Below are 22,089 nucleotides of genomic sequence, written 5' to 3'. Positions count from 1 at the left end.
AGCTGCTGCTGCAAGTAACTTTGTTTACTTTTTTCCCTTCACATTTAAAATACCAAATGGACTGTATTCACAACCTGCACAGTTAGTTGGTTTGCTATGATTTATTTTTATTTTTTTACATATACTCGTAAAAACATATCCCCAAAATGTGGGAGAAAATAGCAAACAACCCTTTCTGCTGTTCTGTGAGCATTAATCGGACTTTTTTAAACGTGGAAATTCTCTATCTGGAGGGCAGGAAGTCGTTTTGTGAGTCCCACAGTTGAAGTCATTTTAGATAAATGGCAGTTTACAACAGCGTTTCTTTTCCTTTTGTTGCTGAGTGTCACATGATACTTCTGCAATTTCGAAACTTGTAAACTGAAAATTTCATTTGAAGATCCTTAAAGCTGCAATAAAACAAGAAAACCCAGTTAGACAGGTATTAATGAGTTAACTATCTGTAGATTATAGAAGCAGAATGCATTTTTCCCTACCATAAGTAGAGTTTATTACAGTTCTCTTAGTAGAGCATCTGCTCTATAAGGCACTTCCATTTAACTGAAACTGGTTGGGCATGCTTTTGCAAGCATGTAGAAAAACAGTTATTATCCAACAAGATTTTTTTTTCTTGAGAACAAGACACTGACACGTTGGGAGGACAGTAATGTTAACAGACAGCTTTGCTCTCGTTTGCCTTTCAAGAAGCTACCCGAGGGGTTAAATCCTTTATAATGTTGAGGATTTGAGTGGTTTCAGTTGGCAGTGAAGTCATCTTAATGTGAGAAAGGTGATATTTTATTGAGAACACGGACTTCACTGAGAAGCAAATTCTCTGGCACAATCATTCAGGGTGAGATCTCATCCACAGTGAGGCTATTACTCACCAGACGAAACATGAGATCTTTAAAATGAAGACATAAAAGAAGGATTATGTTTATTAACAAAGCAGGCCAGACAAAATAAAATGGTTTACAGAGGAAAATTAAAACCACACATATATATAGATAGATATATATATGACATCTTTATGTATCTTTATCACTTCAAATGGGATTTCTTTTTTTAATTTTTCATGAGAATTTTGGAAAAATTGAGTTTCCTGTTGGTTCACCAGTCTGGATATCGGTTCATTTCAGAGACCTTCATAAAATTGTAGGTTTATGGAAATATCTGGTTTCAACTCTAAGTGAGTAAGTTAGAGTAAGTTATATATAATATATATATATATATATATATATATATATATATATATATATATATATATATATATATACACACACATGCGTGCGTGTGTGTGTTTGTAAACTAAATTCATTTTGGTGACATTTTCAAAATAATGGTAGTGAAAGCGATTAGCAGGTGTTAACTATTTAGCGCTAAGCTTCTTTTTGACTGTCGAAGTTGTTACGCATGCGCAGGCCATGCTTTTCAATTATATTGAAAAAGCAATGACGTACCGTTGTAAAAGTTGCCAGCTGGACTTCAAGAGTGAAACGGGGAAGTGAAGTATTAAGACGGACTTCGGACCTCCTATTTGTAATGTTAATGAAGAACGTCATGTCTCCAGCGGCTGCAGGGAGTCGAGGACGTGAACTCCCTCCGAAGACGTATTCAGAAAAGACACGTGAGTGATAACATACTTGTTCTTTTTCTATAATGAGCAGAAAGCATTTTTCGAGTGGAGCGTTCAATGAATTACTCCGGGGCACAAGCGAGAACAAGAGTTATCTGTGTTATCTGATCCTTAAAACAGGTGTGCAGGGCAGGTAGAGCCCAGGATAACGGAGATAAAAGCTGACAGATGAACGCTGATAAAAGATAATGGGGGGGATTTATGGTGAAACAGGTTGCAGGGTGACCCTGCGGGGCGGTGACAGCCTCTCTCCAGGAGAGGGTGACTGCTTAGTGCTGTGGGATAAATGGAGTTCAACTTTAATGAGGGACAGCGGTGAGCCTTGATAAACTCACCCTTTATGAAAATGATCTTATGCAAGACAAGACAGCAGTTTTCAAAAGCACTGTCTCACTGAAGATGGTGTTGAGCTAATGGCACTGACTATAATTTTGTAGGTATTTCCACTTTTTGCTCCTGGTTAGACTTCAGCCTGGTGATAAAACAGCAGCAGATGGATGAAGGAAAAGCACAGTTTGTTTTGACACCTGCTGAAGATTTCCACACTGAATAACTTCAGTCATCTTGGAAAAAAACAAAAATACTGAGGTCACCTCATATCTCATGCAAATGTGTGTATCTGATAAAAGAAAAATCAGCACGAAGAGAAAGTCACCCAGATGCAGGGAAATCAGACGGAACATACACTTTAAATTTAAATCTAATTTGTTTTAATTAACAGTAGTGCCTAATAGGACCATTTACTGAATAAATGCTAAGAAAGCAGTATTGACTGCTTGTTTAAAGTAGGCGTGACTCTGAGACCACCTTTATGCAAGCTGTCTAAGACCAGGTGGAAAATGAACCGGCTTCTTTGTCCAAAGATCCCAGGTAATCATTATTCAAAATTAGTTTTCAACGATTTCAATCTAAGCAAATACGGCAGATTGCATCAACTTATTGACTTGCAGCATTCCCTCCCTGGACGAGCTCGTAGCAAGACTAGACAATCACTTGCATTGTGTCGATGAGGTATAGCAATCCATTTTACTGCGAATGAGGAGAGGAAACTCTCCTCAACAGGAAATGTGCTCCAGAAGAACCAGACTCAGTCCTAGTTTATTTTAAAAAACACATTTGGCCCTGTCCAAAAAAAGAAATAAATAAATGATGTAAGAGTACGTTCTACGTTGAGAAAGGCACCACAGCCAAACAGAAAGCCAGACCTTATGCAGTTATGGAAAGAGAGAAAAAAAAAAGCTAAAATAAGACACGAAGTCGACTGTTGAAATGACCACAAATAATGCAAATTGGAGAGTAGTAGAAGAGGAAAGAGGTCAGTTTGTCCTTAAGCAGCCTTATTTCTCTCTTTTTAAAATGTATTCAATAATTTGTTTCCATTTACCACCTTATTTTTAGATGATGTGAGAAAAAAAATTGGTTTCAGTTTTTTGATCTGCTTTTCAGTGGAGTCATTTATTATCAAAGTGTTGCTTTTTACAATACAATAACAGAAATGCCACAAATGATGAAACTGTATTTATAGCCCAGTTTTTAATACTTTGTCTTTTCCTTTCTAACTTACAACAACTTGAAGTCTTCTGCAGTAATTGTGGATTTTGCCCTTTATTTTCAGATGGAAAAACTCTCCGTCATTCTTGGCAAAATGGCTTCAGTTCGTTTTTTTAAAAATCATTGTACCTTACTGCATATTTGACTTCTCTTCAAAGTGGCTTGAAGATATTAAGGTCACACAACTGAAATAGCCACTCCAGAACCTTCATTTTTTGTGCTGTTGTCAGTGACTGGTCCACTTGGCCTTGTGTTTTGTAGCGTTGCGATGTTGGAAAACAGGGTTTTGAGGCACCACTTTGTGAAAAGAACACAAAGTGCTGACAGCATTTCTATACACATTGCTAGAAACCTATTTGTCAACAAACTGAGCTCAATCGTAAAGAGAATATTTGTCTTGTTGCAACAGATTGCAATTATATCATAACACCCTTCTGACGAGAATTATTCTTTGCACTTAGACAATCTTAACTTGACAGTTTTCTTAAATTAATGTATTGAGTCTTTTGATTCATGCTGAGACCATCAGTTCAAATCTAATAGTCTTCTCTCTATAAATTGTTTCAAAAATGTTTTCAGTTTGTGTTTATGCAATATGATTTGCAACGTATTTCTTCATTGTTTCATTTGTCCAACCAAAACACTGTTACCATGTAAACAAGAGACCAAAGCGCAACTAAACATTTGTGTTTCACTGTCCTATAGTGTTGACATGTAAACTGGGATTTAGTTTGCTGGTGCTTTCTTCCAGCTCTCATGGAAGGTCCAAGAATTTTGCTTGGGCGACTGATGATCCTGTAAAAATGGCTTCAAGACCTTTCTTTAAAGGCATTAGGTTATGTCTGGAGATTTGGACAGCTTGGAATCCTGTAGCAAGTAGCAAGGATATTACTAACAGAAATGCAGAAGGAAAATCTCAAAGAACGTTTTCTTTTTCCAGCAGAATGTTTGGAAGGAGTATTTATTTCCCAAAATAGGTTATGGTAGATATATTCATCTCTGCTGGATGGAAATAAAACCAAAGGGTTGGCTCATTTTGTGATGAGTTGCACCTGTCCAGTAGCCCTCTCCCATGTCCACGGATGGATATTTTTACTGGAGGGCTTTTAGACGGAAGGCTCCACAGGATGCATTTGGTCCCACGCTGTATCAAGTTTCTGTCCCTGAAGATTAGCTAAAATCACTCCACAACCTGCGATATCTATGTTAAGGTCCAGGTGTTGTGTATGTATGTATGTGCAAAATGCATCTTCATAGTATTCTTTCTTTTGAACGGTGATGTTTTAAAAGTTTGTGTTTGCATGCGATGATTGTGTTGATGTCTTTTTCACTTCATCTGGGCTTTTATCTCTGTTCTGCCTGATGCATTTCCAGAAAGCATGTGGAGTTCAAACATACTGCAAACGGAAGAAACCCAAGTGTGTTTCCATGGGAGATTTGGCACATATGTGGGCTATTTTGGACCAGATTAATTAGTTTTTCTGGAACTTGTAGTGCAAAGAAAAATATATTTGGAACCGACATAAAAATGAAGTAAATTTTACTTCCTAAAATTTACTTCATTTTAGGAAGTAAATGAAAGGTTTATTAGTTCCACATTTCTGCTTTTTGTCTGTCAAAAGGACTTTTGTATTATGTCCAGTTTTTGTTTTAAAGAAAGTCATCACTGCTAGTTAGGTGTTTTTTTTTTTTTTTTTTATCTCTGCTTTGCCCCAGAGGTTGGGAGGTGGGCTGAAGGTCTTTGTCTTTTGGGGTCATGATCTTTCACCTGTTGCTGGCAGCCATCCATGGTGCAAGGTCACATGCAGGAGCTGAGGCGTGAAGACGCTAACAAGATAGAGCAGGCAATGGAGGACTGGAGAGTAGACCAGGAAAGGTGATAGGGGGAATATATTTTTCTCACTTAAAACCTTGAAGGTCTGTTTGGGGAGAGAGATGAATGCTTGCATTGGACTAAAACTGTTGAAATGCAAAGATAAAAATAAAAGCAAGGGCAAGCAGAAGGGCCACGAGAGGCTCCCAGCTTCTATCAACACCAACATTTGTCTCAGTCAGACTAACAGAGCTTCAGCTGCACAGCTGAGTGAGCTTTCCTTCTTGTCATACAGGAAAAAGGAAGTAAGCTGTGCTAACAAGCTGATTTAAAATTAGCTTCTGCTTTTTATACAATGCTGCTTCACAAAATTGTCCTGTCGAGTTAAAAATCAGGAAACGTTGTTGACCTCAAGAGGAGTATTTGTGAGTTCTCAGCATCATCTCCCTTTCAAGCAAGGTAAATCTACCTCTTCCAGAAAATATTGATATTTTACGTTACAGCAAGTCTTTTCTGCCTGAGGCGATTTTATAAATCAAAAATAGTCTGTAAAGCTGTGTGTTTTTTTTAAATGTTGATTAAATATTTAGTAAGGTACTGAGCAATATGTGTGTCCTTAGGTCTATGACTGCTCATTGTTATCATTTTTTATTGTTAGTTTATTGTTGCTAACTAAGTCACTGGAGTCCAATATGGACAAAATTTATATTCTGCAAATAAAATATGTTAAATTTCTTTGCCTGTCTACTAACCTCTTGACCAATTTTTTGATCAAATTGTAAATGTTTATTATAACTTGTGCTTGCACTCGTTTTCACTAAGTGCATAGTGAGAAAATACTTTTTTTTAAATCTCGTCTGACCATTTTATTTGTTTGATTTCTGAACATCATTTCAGGACTCCAAGTGGAGTCATGCCCCAATCGTGAGAACAGCTACTCTGTTGTGATTATAGAATTATAATGCTATTATCCTAGTGTTTATTTCTTCTTGTAAAAGAAATTTATTGAACAAGTTCCATGAGATTGTTGGTCTGTCGGGTGGGAGGGGAAGCGGCTCCTCAAGTCTCTTCTCTCTTCTGGTTTGCAGTCTTTTAGCTGATATCTTTACATCATATCTAACTATTAGAGTGTAAGCGCAAGAAGTTTTAAATTCAAAATATATTTCCTTTTTAATTTTATACAGTTGTTAATGATGCGAGTGCTGAACAGGACAAGACATGGAGTAGTTTTAGCAGCATTAGGACAATAACTGCTGGAGATTTGTTTCTACCTATCGTGAGCAAAGAAAATGGTGCTGGCCTCAACTGTCATGCAAAGCGTGGCCTTTTCTCATGCAAAGCCGGGTGGTAGCTGCACACTGTGCAGCCTGGAATAGACATGGATGTCAGTGTGAAGCAAAGGTCACACAATTTCATTAAAAGTTTATCCTGACTTAATGTGATCAGTGTTCATTTTTTGGCTTATTTGGGTTTGTTGTAATTAACTTATGTTTTTAAAAAGTGTCATCCTGTTGTCTTGATGGGTGAGCTCATGCAGTTTAAATGGCTGCTTCCTGTTATAATTTCCAGATTGCCTGTCACTGTGTTGTGTGTGTGTGTGTGTGTGTGTGTGTGTGGGTGGGTGGTGGGTGTGTGGTGTGTGTGTGTGTGGGGGGGGGGGGGGTGGGGTGTGTGTGTGTGTGTGTGTGTGTGTATATATACCTACACTCCAAAGCACAAAAGCCTGATGCATATCACCGTGTGCTTCCTGTTGATGTGCATGTACGTTCATGACTGATCGTGTATCCTCGTGTCCAGCCAGTGTTTCACTGGCCCAGACGGGAGCAGAAGATGAACATGCTGGGACCTGCTTTGTGCTGAACTGGGATATTTTTGGACTGTTGGGTTGCTATGAGACAGACTGCCAAGAAACTCACTTTAAAAGACTAATTTGGATTTTTTTTTCCCCCTCCCTCTTTATTAAGTCTTGGTTACTTGGTTGTTTAGCAGTAACTTTCTCTTTTTACTTTAGTGTGGAATTACCATTAAATCTCGATAAAATAAAAAATTGTGAGTGGGTACAAACAACTTTTGCAAGATAGTGATTTTTGCATTAAAGGGATAGAAGACACATTAAAGAAGATTGTCCTGGGTGTGCTCTGCATTTAAGCTTCAAATAAATTTAGGCACATAAACTACAAAAGGAAATGAACTCATCTACACACCACAGACTAATAATAAATCAATGAAGAAACTTTAAAAATTCTTTGTTATCCAGATGAGTCTTTTATGCTTTATTAAAAGCAAAATGACACAAGAAAAAATTCTCACTACCTTCTTGCATATTTAACCCATTCAAATTTATATAATAATTACAAATGAACCAGAGATTTGAGGTGTACTTTGACCTGCTGAAAGGATTTTATTTCCTTCTGTTTTTAATAACAAGACGATATGAAAAATATCATCCAAATATGTCTTTTTTGTGTGAGAGTGCCTGGCAAGGTCATAGAAAATACAATTTCCTTCATTGATGATAAAAACTAATCTTTAGTGTTTGTCGCTTTTGTAAAAATGTCTACAAGTATGAGTGGTGTTACCACCTTGACTTGATAATACTTGTGATAATGCATTCAGGAAGTGAAGAAAATATCACATTTATCAGATGGGTCCAGCCGATTTTTCTCAGCTCATCTCAAATCTTGCAAGATGCTCATACTTTTTAACCATTAACTGTAATTTTTTTTTCTTTAGAAATGGCAGGTGATTGTTTTCTTTTTCCTGTGCTTATTCAGCATTTTTTTCTGAGCTAGTCTATGCGTGAGGCTGCAGTAAGTGTGCGTCTGGTTTAAAAGACTTTAATCACTAAAGCCACAGTAAATGGGAGCTGTCAAAGAAAAGACAAGGCTTACAATATAACTGGCACACCCACATATAACTCGATGCATCTGCTCCAGTTGTTAAATGAAGCATGTATAGGCTTATTTGCACTTGTATTATTCTACAAGTCACAAGAGATTCTGTGCATCTGATAACTGCTGGTTTTCTAAATTTGTTCAGCGGAGAGACATTCCAGGAGTTGTACCTATAGGCTGTTATTTAAGTATTCATGTCTGTTTGAGCCTTTACTTTAGAGATGGGCTGTAACAACATGTTGCGCCTAATTACATGGTTTGTTACATTTACAGCAAAAGTCTAGCCTACTGTCTCGTCTTTTGTATAATGTATAAATGGTAACCTTGTAAAATTCTGTAATATGTTGCCTCAGACTAGCTTCACCTGTCTGGTTAAAGTGAGCCTTAAATTAGAGAGGTTGCAGAGATGCATATCCATACCAGGATGGTTTTCTGCATGTTGGGTTGAAATAACGTCTTGACAAATGTTCTTTTCTCTGTGTGGGGTTTTTGTTTGTGATGTATCAGAGGAAAAGGGTGGCATTCCTGGTTTGTAATTTTGATTCACTATTGCTCTGAAATTTCTGATGGATGGACTACAATTAAATTTGTGCAGACATTCATCACATTGAGTTGTTTCTCTGTAGAATTCCTTGTATTTTTGTCAACGTTTTGATGCATAATTTTCCAATATAATCATGCAGGTTGGTAGTTTATTCTTTGGAACGAGTTGCATGAATAGACTATTAGTTTCTGTAAACAGCAGTCTTTGTGTGTGTTCCAGGCAAAGGCTAGCTTTCTGTAGCAGCCACTGTAAACAACTAACATGTCTCCATATAAAATGCCAGTTTATTTTTAAATGGCTTCTTGCAACTTTTTGTGCTTTTCACTACAGCTTAAACATTTCACCTCTATGTTAAATATTTCAAATAGCTAAAGAACATTAGCAAATGTTTGATTGCCTGTCTTTATAAAACGAAACCTGCACCAATACCTTAGTTTCACACTCAATTTCAGTTTCATATTACATTTATATTTTTATAGAGACAAGATCTTTTCTTTCTGTGTTAGGCCAGCCAATGAACCCTCAAGACATTTGGGCTGGTTGCTCTTATGATGTCATCATGATTCATTGGGCCTACTTTATATTAAAAAGCCACAATCATATTTGCGTCTTGCAGTACAGACTCACTAAAATTGCACTTTTTTACGGTGGCCTTTAAAATATCAAGCAGAAAAGGCATAAATCTCTGCCCAAGGAGGATTTTAACAATTTTCTGACTTATGAACAAATGTGTGTGTTGGCATTTAAAGAAACTAGTCATTACTTGCTTCAACAGTATTACTCATAGGAAAGAAATATAGATTTCTTGTTCTTTCACAACTTTTAATTGCATGTCTTTCAAAATACAGTATTTCTTGAATGCTAAGAGTCAGTCTTTTTCTCATTATTCAGCACACTTATGAAATGAACATGTTTCTTTCACTGGGAAGATTTTCAGAGTTGTATCTATTTGAATTTTGTGGTCAATTTCTGGTCCACAAAAATGGCTGGAAAGTTAGTTAAGTATATTATCTCTAGCTACTTAATATGATTCATAAATCTTTTTTAAAGGCTGAGATTTTGACTTCTAATTTAGCATCTAGTCATGTGTGCTTAATAAGAATTTGTGATAGGAAGACATTAATAAACAGTGACATAGTTGAACATTAAAGTGGCGTTCTTGCTTCTCTGTGGTCCCCATTTATGACATCATGTTTATCAGTTTAATAGACTGGTGGTGATCTGCAGAACTATGATGGGACAGAGAGATGAAGAAGAAGAAAAATGGCCAAGTGGGTCAGAGGTCACAAACTTGCCATACCCAAAGAATGTCCCTTGACAACCATTGACATTTTTATATCTGTGGGGCAAATTCTTAGCTATAATTATCAGTTTGGCGACTCTAAGGTGAGACAAAAAAGAATTCCTCTGGTTTTATTTTCATACATGCTAAACTTTTACTTGTCAGCGGTAATTAGCTGGGAATTAGTCTTTAAAGTAACTAATACCCTATCTTATATATGCAGAAACTCAATAATGGTTGTTGTTGCATATGAGCCAACACACCTGCCTGAACTGCCTTAATTCTGGTGACGTATTGGATTGAGATTTGGTGACTACATAGTCTAATGGAGTACATTAAACTCAAGAAAGCAGTTCATTTGATCTATTTGAAATGGTGCTAGCAGTAGCAATCAGAGAATGGGTGTACTGTGACCATAAAAGGATGGGCTTGAAAAGTCTGTAAGACTTCAACATTGGCTCCTTAGTGATCTAAAGTGTACCAAAACAACGTTCCCCACACAATTACATCACCACCAGCAGCCAGAAATATTTGTATGTACAAGAATAGGTCTATGCTTTCTCGCCCAAAGTCGATATGAATATCATGTCTTGTCCAATTTTGGTGAGAATCTGTTATTTTCCACAGTAATGCATTTTACTTTACTTGGCTGCGTTGTTATTTTCACGTCATAAGACCTTGTTATTTCAAAGAGGATAATGGGATAGTGGGATTATTATGCAGGCCATTTAAATTAAGTGTGGCCACAGATTCATTTATGTAACAATCAAAGCAGATAATGGGTGCAAGTTCAAATGTTCAATTAGAACCAATAGCACTGATATCTCTGATTGCCAGATACCTGCTTCTTCGATGTCATTGTTGGACATATGTGGATATGTGCAACTGATATGTGGACACCCAAAACAAGCAAGCATATTGTTTTGCAGTAATTTTGTTAAGTAACTTTTTTTTTTTTTACATTTATTAAGAAATTAGTCTCCTCGAGCAGAGATATGAAGTTTGTAGGACTGGATATTACATTGTTTAGTCTGTATAGTTTGTTTTACAGTTTGAACACCTAATTTAAATTCCTACATTTTGTTGTGTTCTACTTGTGTTGCCACACAATGAGGCCACCAGAAACTTTTAGGTTGAGTTAGTATGTAAATGTGTACCATTGTCGGCTTCTCCTTACTTCTTCACCAGTGTTTTCTCCTGGGTCTCCTCGCTGTGGCTTGCTTCTTTGCCCTCTGATTTTATGTCTGCAGATTCTCCAAATACCCAGGACTATTTCCGGCATCCATTCATTTTAACATGCATGCGAAAAGACGCCAGCTTAAAAAATACAATGAGTACTTAGAAGATTGTTTCATAATGTATGGGGTGATAAGAAATATAAAACCTGTGTTTAAAAAAATTGTTTTTTAAAGAAGTTATAGTTTAATCATAGTCCCTTTTTTGGTTAAAACATCTGAATTTTATTCTAGAGTCCCCAGGTCAAATATGCATTGCTCTAATTGGCTGAATTGTTTTCCCAGTCTGCTGGGTGGAGTGAGCAGCTGTATTTGGACATTGCCAAGGGCTGTATCAGAAACATCAGTGATTTGATTAGAAGTTTAAACCAGTTATCTACCTCACAGTGCAGTAGGAATAGCCCATCAAATGTGGAGCCAAAGTACAAATATAAGAGGGAACAGTTCAAGTTGGATTATTGGTTGGTATTAAACTCTTTTGCCATCAGACAGAGTTATTTGACAGCAGGATATTTAGCTGTTCAGGATTTCAAGAGGATCTTTTTATTAAATGAAATGCAAGTTATTTCATAAGTAACAGTAGTGTGTAGACTTTTTGTATCTGCTGTGTAAGGTCAAGAAATGCTGTTGCAGTACAGTCCTGATATGCCTTTTGACCTAATATTTTTCTATTATTTATTTACTCCAACGCTGTTAATAACAATGTTTTAGGCATAAATTTGAATGTCATTGAAGTGACATTCTAATTGTGTGGAAAACATGAGAAGTGGCCTAATGGAGAGTAATTTCTTGATTCCATTCCTAGTCCTTCTCAGTCTTTTACAGTTTCAAATTATTCTAAAGTATTCAACTTCTTGCATTTCTAGAAATGTTGTATCTACAGGTGTGATAAACCGGTTGGAAGCACTTCAGTAAACATATTCCAGGTGACAAACGAGGATGAGAAACCAGCTCATCACCACATTGCTTCATTACTCTGTTTGTGATCCCTCTCATCACCTTTTTATAACTCGGTTCAGAATATGAATCTTTTGATATATCTGTTAAAACCTGGCTTTAAACCATGTCATGTTAACATACATTGGCCGGTCTCAGCACTAAGCAAGTTCAAGAACATTCTAACTCATCCCCATCTCCCTCTGTGCAGTTAAACTTTCAACGCTCATAAGATATTCAGTACCGAACAATGAAGCTATTAGCTGTGTCTTTGTATACTTGTCACCATGTGTAGAGTCACAGGGTGGGGCACAGATTTGAAATGAAGCGCACTCTAACGATGGCAAGCTACAGACATAAAAGTAATTTATTTCACCGACAGAGAAAAGAGAAAAGCCCCCGTTCTTACAGGTTTCTTTTTTCTCCTTTTGCTCCCCCTTCATCAGATGCTGCTTCTCTGCAGCTGTTCCTCTCACTTTCTGCCCTCCATCTACCCCAGCGTACCCTCCTAAAGGCCCACCCCCACCTTCCTCCAGCAGGCTCAGCATGATGGCTTTGTTTTATTGTAGTGCAGCATTTGGCAGGGGAAAACCCCGTCTGCAGAGGGACAGGGCTCCGGCTTGCCTGAATGGTTGGATGTAGTGAGGGTGTGCAGATAACCAGAGCAGAGGATTAGTGGCGGCTGTTGGACATTTGGTTTCTACATTAGCTCTATTATATTTTTTTCTAAGCTGTTAGCTTTGGCTCTTTCTATAGAGAGCTCTTTTTTTAAACACCTGTTGGAGATGTGAGGTAATTTTTCTGGTCATATGACTTTGTGACAGTTTTAGCTACTGGAGAGTTTCTACTTGTTTTTATGCTTTGCTTTTTATTATTTGGCCAACAATGTATTTTTTCTAAAGAATTAAAAATTGTGTGTTTTCCATATATTTTTTTACCCAACCCAGAATGCTCTGGCAAAAACAGAACATTCCCCAATTTAGTCATTGGCTTTCACATTTACTACGCTTTATCCCAGAACCTTTGTCATGCTTTGCAAACAAAACGAAACAAAATAAAAACAAAAACATAGCTCACATGTCATATCTACACTATATTCCAGGTTATCTCCACACAGGCATAGAAAAAATTCCCTTGTCAAGGACAGGAAAGAGAGGGCATTTATTTGTGTTGACAAAAGGCTGTTTTCCTGCACAAAGGAGAAAAAAATGTAGTGGGACAGTAAAATCAGTACTTTATTACTGCAGTGTCCAACAAAAACCTCACTGAGCAGTAAACCCACTTTTTTTTCTTTTACTTTTATTGTTTTTTCTATTTAACTTTTAACAAACATGATCTGTTTTCTCCATCATTTAGAGTCTACTTCTCTTCATGTTTTGCTCACTTTGCCTTTGCATTTTCAGAAATAATCTGAGCTGCAGATGTGCTTTTAAGTTTGTTCCCGACTTGATTACTATGTAGGATTTTTTTTTCTTTCTATAAAAGAAGCAAGTAAGTGCAAAATGTGTTGGACATGCCCCAGTCAAATTCTGTCAATGTAAATGGAAGCACAAATAACCTTTACCTTATGCTTTTAGACGCTCATCTTGGCTGTAAATTGCATGTTTATACTAACGTTCAGAGTAAAATACACAAAAAGAAAAGTAAAAATGGGAGATATTGTCAAAACTGCTTTTGTTTGAATGAATTAATCATACAGACTCCATGAAGAGCAGATGTGAAGCCTTTGCTACATTTAATACCTGGATCAGCGTTGTAGATCTTTGTGGTTAAAGTAGTTGGTCAGTGGTTTGAAAACAAAACCATACTGGTTTCCTGTACCCCTGCTCTGCCCCACTGCTTCACTCCTGGGGCCTGGTGGGTTGGAAATATAATGATGTGAGCTGTTTACCCTGTAGAGGCCATTTTGGGCTGCTCTTGTCCCCAAAGGAAATGACTCTCTGGAATGGTCTGCAGAGATTGTTAAATTACAGGAATCTGTAATTTATTTCCCATTTGGCAGATACTTACTGTTTAGAAGCTCTAGATGGTTTTTGAAACATTGTTTTAGATTTTAATAACAAAATAAATCTTGTCCTGGTTGCTCTGGTTAAGTCTGCAGAATACATATAAACACCAAATTGATTTAATTATGGAGAAAAACAGTTATACTTGACAATAATCTGATTGATTGGCACAATGAACAAGATCTCAGAGATCTAAAGATATTTGGGAGATTAGTTTGTTGTTGAACTTTATTATTGACAAACCAAAGCTAATGTGAGCTTGTCTAATTTTGTACCAAAGTCTAGCAAGTTAACTCACTTGAAGAAGGAACTCAGCTGCAACAAAGGCAATAGACTTCATCCCAGCGGCATTATCCTTTACTGTAAAATGGGCTTAAACAGCATTATTTTGTAAGAGAGCTAAGAGATGAGCAAAAACAGACCTAAAAGCTTAAACACAATAAACTGAAAGTTTAATGTGAGTGTTGCCTATGAGTTTCTGCTCAAACATTTACAAGTTCAGCTGATAGCCTTTCAACTTTTAATATTATGAGCGTCTGACTTTTTTAAGGATCTGGCTTTTTTCTGTTTTTGTTTTTATTTTATGCATTAGAGCTGATATGAAGTGGTTTAAGATTATAACGAGCTGTATGCTCAACCCCCTTTGCAAGTCTCCAACATTACCACTCAATTTTCTTGCTTTGTGCATGAGGGTCTGAAAATTGATGCAGTTTTTGATGAGGTTGTATGACTTGCATATGTTGTGCAAATTGGTGTACAAGAATGTCTGGGTAACAGGTTGCATCAATTTGTAGACTTTGTCAGTCAGGCACAGAACAAAAGCTGGCTGAAATTCTTTGTTCTGCAGGCCTTCTGAGCTGTTTGTGTGTGTGTGTGGTCAGCTACATATGTAGACCAGCCATTGTGCCCTTGACCCTCAGCAGATGTGGTCTGAACAATGAGCTGGGTAAATAAAAGGAAGTGGTGTATAAAAAACCTCTTACGTCTCAGGGAGTGGACTTCACATGTGTGTTTGTGGAAAAAGAACGATCCTGTTTGATATGAATGAATTGTATTTTAGGAAGTTGCTGAACTGAATGCTCCACAGGTGGTGTTTGCTAAACTGTCAGTAATGTAGACTTCCCAGCAGTTTTGTACATAAGTTTGCTTTGAACTCATCAGCTATTCAGAAGAACAGTTCACCATTGTTCTTAGATTTGACTCTTTGTTAGCAATACAGTGTCCTTCATCGGCACCTATACTTTGCATGCAGATTATGTTGAGCTGGGAACTTCAACACTTCTCTAAATCACATCCCAGTTAAAAGTGAATGCGGAACAGGACTAAAAATAAAACCTCCTCACTCTAACTCTCTCCTTGGCTTTCTTGTATCTAGGCCACATATAGATCAGTGACCTGATGTATTTCATGTTGCATCACACAGGAATGTATTAGTCTTTGAATCTTGCTCAGCATTACTTGATTACTACTCCATAGTCATAAGGTATGTACCCTACAAGGAGTACATAGTTGCAAAATTTGCCCAATGTTATTTCTTATTTTACATTGACTGTTGTATTTCTTTTTGCACTGACTGAACAAATTGTTTTTGTTTTGTTTTTATATGTTTCACCAAGTTTGTAAATCAATTGGCGTATTTAAGTGTGCTGTGCTAGTGCAGAGTTATCAACTGCATCTGTAATTTAGTACATCGACGACTGCATTAAAAAAGTTAATTCAGCACTATTTCTCTGTATTGGATCAATGTTGGCCAATACTAAACTTGAGATTGTAAAAAACATTGACTGGTGCATCTGTAGTTATTTCTTTCATTTTGACAGACTAATCATTTACGTGCACTAGCCACACATTTTTAAGTATATTAACATGCATGGAAAATCTTCTGGTGAGTAGTTCTGGACAGAAACTGGTTTGTCAGAAACTAAAAATCTGACTGGTTTTTCCAGTTGATTGCTAGCTGACCCAAAAACACTGTGTATACTGTTGATGAACAAACGAGGCTAAAAAGTAAAAGCAATTAGCACTTATGAATTGAATAAATGGCTGATATAAAAATCACTAAATTTCAGCCTTTCCTCAGTAACGGCGCCCACACTGATTGAGGGGTCTTGTCAGTACAACCTAGTTAATATTCTGTACTCCTGTAGGCACGATTTTTAAACTTTGGTCAGAGTTGAAAATTAGCCTTCTTCTGATTTTGCGGTAGATGTTTAACAATACTGCATACAAAGAGCAATTTTTTATTTTTACACCTATTTTGATATGTTTTTCTTGTGGTTTAGAAATTATTCCTTTTTTTGCCAGTAAGTTATTTTAAATGGCTGAATATTAAGCATGTTTATCTTTGAACATTGAAGTTGAACTGCTGTTAATTAAATTCTATCAGAATGCAAATATTTGCTCTCTCTCTCTCTGATATTTTCAGTGACAAACTATTTCCTCATGCCTCTCTTCACATTTATCTCTGGTGTCCCAGATCCTGAGTTCTGTTACAGCTCCACAGGGATATATGTGTGCGTGTATGTTTGTGTGTGTATTGCAGATTTAGTCTCTGGTCTGGATTTGGGCAGTTGCTTGATGTTACTGAAGTCACTGATGGCCTACATTAGCTGCACACTTCACAGGAAACATGGCACAGTTGATGGATACTGTGGTGAACCTAAAGGCACATCAAGACTGAGAGACTTTGAGATTATTAAAGGTAGAGTTCTGGTGAAGAATGAAGGAGAAGGGTGTAATCAGTTTTGAGTCTGGGCCTTAGTTCTTTGTTTGGAAAGCTTTGTAGATTTTTAGTGCAGTTTGTCCCCCTGTTAAACTCGTATAAAAGCTTATTTTTTCCAGTTTCATCTAGTAACTATTTTATGATGAATAGTATTTAACCATACACTAACATTATGGACTGGAGGCCCATCTCTGCAGTTTGTGCATTTTCCTGTATTGCCACGTTCATAAAAGCTTACTATTTGCAAGTGTAGATAGTTTTTAATGTTTATTTCCTTGACTTTTCATTAATGCATGCAGAAAACTCAAATAATAAAGTTTTCCAAACTTGTGTATTTCAGCTGAGATAAAGTGTTGTAAACTTATTTGAAATTTAGATAAAAGCCAATTCTAGTGTAGAATTGGTGCTCCATGGTCCATTTGGTGATATCTGGGTTAACTTTTGACATGTCAGAACCATCTGCCCTTACTTTTACTTTCTCTAAATCTGTTCAGACATCATTTGTGAGATATTTGTAGCCTGGGTGTCTAAATGCTATCACAGTAATACCTCATATTTTCTCTCTGTCATCAAAACCAGTAGCACAAGGCCATCACATTCACTAGAGATTGTTCAGACAGAAGCTTCCTTTCAAAACGCTAGAGCATGAATTTAAGATGCAAATACTCAAAGTATGCAATTTTCTTTTTTTTTTTAATCCTACTAATCTTACTTTTATGTACTTTCCAAATACCCAAGTACAGGTTTACTTGATTTGTGGACAAATTAATTCTTGTTTTTAAATAAGAAAATCCTTTGTTGCCTGTGCACTTTTTGAAAATATTTGCTTTAGTTGAGACCAGATAAGTCGAACTTTCGTCAAACAGCCTTTGACTTGTCATCTTGGACACTTTCTTAAAAAAATAAAACAAATAGATGGATTGCAGAGATTAAGGTAACTCCAATCTTGATTATTGTAGGTTTTATGTGTGTATTTTTATCCTGTGCTCTTTAACATGCCTTAACACAAACATTTGAAGCCTTTTGTAGAAGCTTTCATTGTTTTCCACTAATTTTAGAGGATCAGGGTCTCATGTTTTAGTTATACTCACATAACCTACACGGATCTTCGTGTCTGTTTTTGGATGGCTCACTGGAGATTTGGCATTCTTCACCATAAGGTTTACAATTAATCTTGGACTTGCTGGTTGCAAAACCTGCAATTTACTTTATTATGATGATGGGGGTGGAGTTGAAAGTGGGTGAAAGACATGATGAAAAGAAAGTGAAGGAGGAGAAGAGATTTCAAGACTGAATCAAAGAAACAGGCTGGAAAAGGGTAAAAAGGAGATGCAGTTGAGGATGACAGATGGGTGATTTTTAGAGAGGGGTTAGTATTTGGAACAAGAGTAATTTTCTTTTGGTACTGTAAATAATGGCCCCTGCTTGAGTTGGACAGCTTTCATTGACCCTTTTGTGTGTGCTGACATCTTAGGTTCCCAAAGAGAGAAGAGGGACGGAGAGGGCTCGGCCTCCAGGGTTTTGCGCTGGCCTGGGAAAGACAGAGTTTTAGCCCAATATGAATATGGGAGAAAATAAAGCCCCCACAGGTCAAAGGGAACCTGCCAGTATGCACTCCTGGCTCTTTATTCTTCTCAAATCCACATCACCACACACACAGACATCACTATCCACAAAGTGGTGCCTGAATGTAATGGAACAATTCCCTGACTGTGGTTAAAATACAGACAAGTTTTCGCTTCCACATTTTATCACAGTCTTCATAATGATGTGTTTTGGCTCCTTCTTCTTGAAATGGTTACGTTTCTTCCCTTTTTATATATATTTTTGTATTTTCTTTGTTTACAATTCTAAACAAATACTAGCGTAATATTTCCCATTAAGATTTAAGGTAATATTGGGAATATGAATGTATTTTTATTTTAAAACTGTAGGATGTCTTTAAATGCTTCTGGCAAAACTGCACATGCAAAGTTGTAACGATTCTTTTCTAGAAGCACTTTTGTGCAAATCAACCTTTCATTTTATATTTATGACAAATTGAGTGCATAATTCTTTTCAGTTGATTTAATATGAGAATTGATAGAATTTGTGAAGTTTCAATTGAAGTTAAATATAAAATCTTTTAAAACTGCATATAAACAGTAGCAGCCATTAAACTTCTGGTATTTGTCTTCAGAAACTGCACAATCCATAATCCTTTCCAGATTGTGTGACTCATACAGTCAATGGGGTGTATCAACATTTGTTTGGTAGCCAGATTTCTCAAAAATAGCAAGGTTCTTAAACTCATTTCATTTATTTTAACTGCAGATCTAGAAACATTTCTCATGAATGAAGGAAGGCTATGTCTATTTCATCCTTACAGGTGGGTTTGACCAGTCATGGGACCATCAAACCATCTTCTCCTCATACGGATAACTTCTGCATGCTTCATTGTTCCGACTGTTTATTATTGCATAAAAAAAAGACAAATTGAACACTGTTATGAATCCTTTCATCATTCAAAAACAGATTGAGTCCTGATGGGTGGTGTGCAAGAGACTGTTCTAGAGATATTGACTTGGGTTGCTTCCCTTTCCATCCACTTCACAGTTATGCATTGTTTTGTTTTGGACCAACACTTTAAATCCTAAAAATGAATGCTTGTGGTTGTAATGTGATGTGTAAAAAATTTTCAAAATATATGAACGCTTTGGTACTGCACCTAGATTATAGTTTGTGTCTATGAAACTACCATATTCTTTGCCACCTTCATCATTATTCAGAGCACAAACTGACCGCATTCATTGACACGTATGAAATATAAAAGCTGTGAAGTGTGGGTGGAGGCGGGAGCAGCTAAGAACACTCAGTGAGATCACTGTAGCGAAGATCCTGAACAAAGGGGACAAATGATGGACTCGGTCGCAATTCCTCTGATGAGAAGATACAATCAGAACCTTCAGTGACGTTAGAATGAGAAAACCGTCGTGTGAGCATGATTCACCTGCCTGATTATGTCACATCCTGTCTGGTCCTCATTTGTAAACAAGTCACTGAAAGAAGATAGGCGGGAAATGGGAGGAGGGACCCTTCCTGTTTTGTTTTTTGGGCTTTTTTCTGTGCTTTTTGGTCCTGATGGATAAAACCTCAGTCATCCTTTCAATGACACCTTTGTGTCTGCAAGCCAATACAGAAAAAAAACAATTCTTTTCAACTAAATACAAATGTTTTCTGGATTAGTTCACTGGAATGGACAGACCCAGCTTGCTAGATAGGATATGACTTGTTTCCTTTGGTAGTCACCCAGTTGGATTTACCATGTGACATCATGAGCTTAATGTTTGTTTGTTCACGCATTTGAAGAGGATACAGATTAAACATTCACCAGAAAGGCACCATTAAACTTTGTCCCTTTCATGGATTAAAAATGACAGAAAACTGTAACTACACTATGCTAAATACAATTTGCTACTTTAAACCTATTAATTAAAATATTGTAACTTAACAACAAAAATAAATCCCCAGACTAAAACTAAAAATAGTAACTCTAAACATATGGTGGATAAGTTGGCTCTAAATATTTACCCAACCAAATAATGTTGCTGTAAAGGTGATAATTATTCTATACGTCAAGACAAGCCTCTTGAAGAATATATATATATAACAGAATATCAAGCAGACTATAATTCTGCTTAAAAAGATATATTACTATTCCAGATATTCCAGGGAATAACATTTTCAGTGTTATTGCAAATGTTTCTAACCCATATAAATTTTGTTTTTGTAGTCACCCCTCATTTGAGTGAGTTAGTTCCCTCAAAAAGATTGACCCCTCAAAAAGTAATTAGGGCATTAGAGCAAGCTGTGTAGTTTTCTTATCGAACTCAGTATTTCCCACCATTTGTTTTTGCTCCAGGGGCACTTGCAGTTTTGTTTTTCCTGGAAAAGACGGTGAAAACGTTAAAGTGAGAAAGTTGTGCTGACGGGGCCAGAAGTCACTTTATCAATCTCAGGAAGCCTTGCTACAAGAGGGCAGGAACTGCCACTGGCTCCAGGAGAAGGGACTTTCCTTTTTCCTGCCTACTCGGATGCAGAACAATGACCAAATAAGTTATACGTTCATGGCCATTTACTTGAGTTTGTAGTCAAGTTAACCTCTCCCCCAGAAACAAATGTCTGCATTGGAGGCATGTGGATATGAAAGTTGGTTAGGCAGAAAAAAAGTCCCTGAACTGCCTCTGCAGGCAGTGCGACCCACTTGTTGGTGTATTTTTGGGGTTAGACAAGACAGCTCATCTGTGTGTAGTCGTCTTTTGCATAAATGTCACTTTTTTTTCCTCACGCGTCACCCTCCTCTATACTGCTAATCACTGTTATTTCACATTAACAGTTCGTCATCGCTGCTCATCTGCCGTTTAGCCTCTCAGCAGGTTGTCACAGTTTCAGTGACAGCTCCTCTTACGCTTTCCAGTGTCACTTGTGTCACCTGCAGTGCTGGCAGCTCTCCAGGTACTTGAAGCGATTGCACTCGGCAAAGTGAGGGAGGATGGATAGAGCAACTGGCCGTTTGCAAAAGTGGAGAGAGGACGAGAGAGAGAGAGACTAGTTTTGCAGCACTAATTGGTCAGGAAGTGGGCTGCTTGGATGTGCAAGCTCTTCGCTCCCTGTCACTCCCCCTCCTCTCCCAGTGGGCAGTCATTTCTGTTGCGTTGTTTCCATCTGTCCCCCCTTTACTTTCCTTTCAGTGTCTCTTTCTCTTTGAGCTGACCTCATATTGTAGAGGTGTGGGACGACAACAGTGAGAACTACCTCTTTAAATCATTTGGCCTTATATTGAAACTTTTCAGGTTGTCGGACATGGATCTAACATGCGAAAGGATACTGGGATACAAACAACCGAGGAAAGGCTAACTGAGAATAGTCTCTCAGAGGTGAGTGGAAGGTTGTGTCTCTAACAGGGAATTGTAGAGTCATCAGTAAATCTTAAACTGTAAAATAGGTTGTACGCTGGGATATTAGCTCATACATGCGAGCTTTTTTCTTGCTAAAAGAACCCAGGTCTTTATTTAATCATAATTGCAGATGTTGTTCCTGCCAAACCAAGTCTGACCAGCAATTACGCACACCAAAGTTTCAATTTCGCAAAAGTCTAATGGCACCTTTGTAGACTTGTCTAGCTGGACAGCTTGGCAGCTTCTGCAGTCTGTGTTTAAGCCTGGAAGACTTTGTAAAATGTGTTTGAAGAGTTGAGGACCAGGCAATTAAAATGATGCTGGATCAATGTTGGTCTTGTAGTTGAAGTTCCAATTTAAACAAACCTAAGCTGTTTTGGTTGTAAAAATATATTAACATTTAAGATATTTCTTGAACGTACAATATCTGAGTTCCAGAATTATCCAATAAGGCTTATCTATGCAGGTAAAGTTTGATTGGGTAAGCTTATTATATACCTGGTTGATGAATCATTTCATTTTTAAGGTTACTGCAATGACACTGTACTCTTGCC

General features: G+C 37.2%; 1 protein-coding gene across 2 annotated transcripts in view; it reads left to right on the top strand.

Annotated features, from left to right (window-relative positions):
• The first annotated feature begins 1,501 nt into the window (after positions 1-1,501).
• The window catches only part of LOC129352457 (pleckstrin homology domain-containing family G member 1), a 60,961-nt gene continuing 40,373 nt past the window's right edge, over positions 1,502-22,089 (top strand). Inside the window, exon 1 of one of the 2 annotated variants that reach the window (XM_055021472.1) lies at positions 1,502-1,606. In XM_055021472.1, coding sequence (XP_054877447.1) covers positions 1,522-1,606 — 85 coding nt within the window. In that variant the 5' untranslated portion in view covers positions 1,502-1,521. Of the gene's footprint in view, positions 1,607-21,273; positions 21,515-22,089 lie in introns of those variants that run through there. The other variant, XM_055021474.1, reaches the window with a different exon arrangement.

The sequence above is a fragment of the Poeciliopsis prolifica genome, unplaced genomic scaffold, assembly GCF_027474105.1.
Source record: "Poeciliopsis prolifica strain line A6 unplaced genomic scaffold, Auburn_PproV2 SCAFFOLD076, whole genome shotgun sequence".
Taxonomy (NCBI): Eukaryota; Metazoa; Chordata; class Actinopteri; order Cyprinodontiformes; family Poeciliidae; genus Poeciliopsis; species Poeciliopsis prolifica.
The sequence above is the reverse complement of the archived record's forward strand: the minus strand, read 5'-3'. Positions and strand labels throughout refer to the sequence as shown.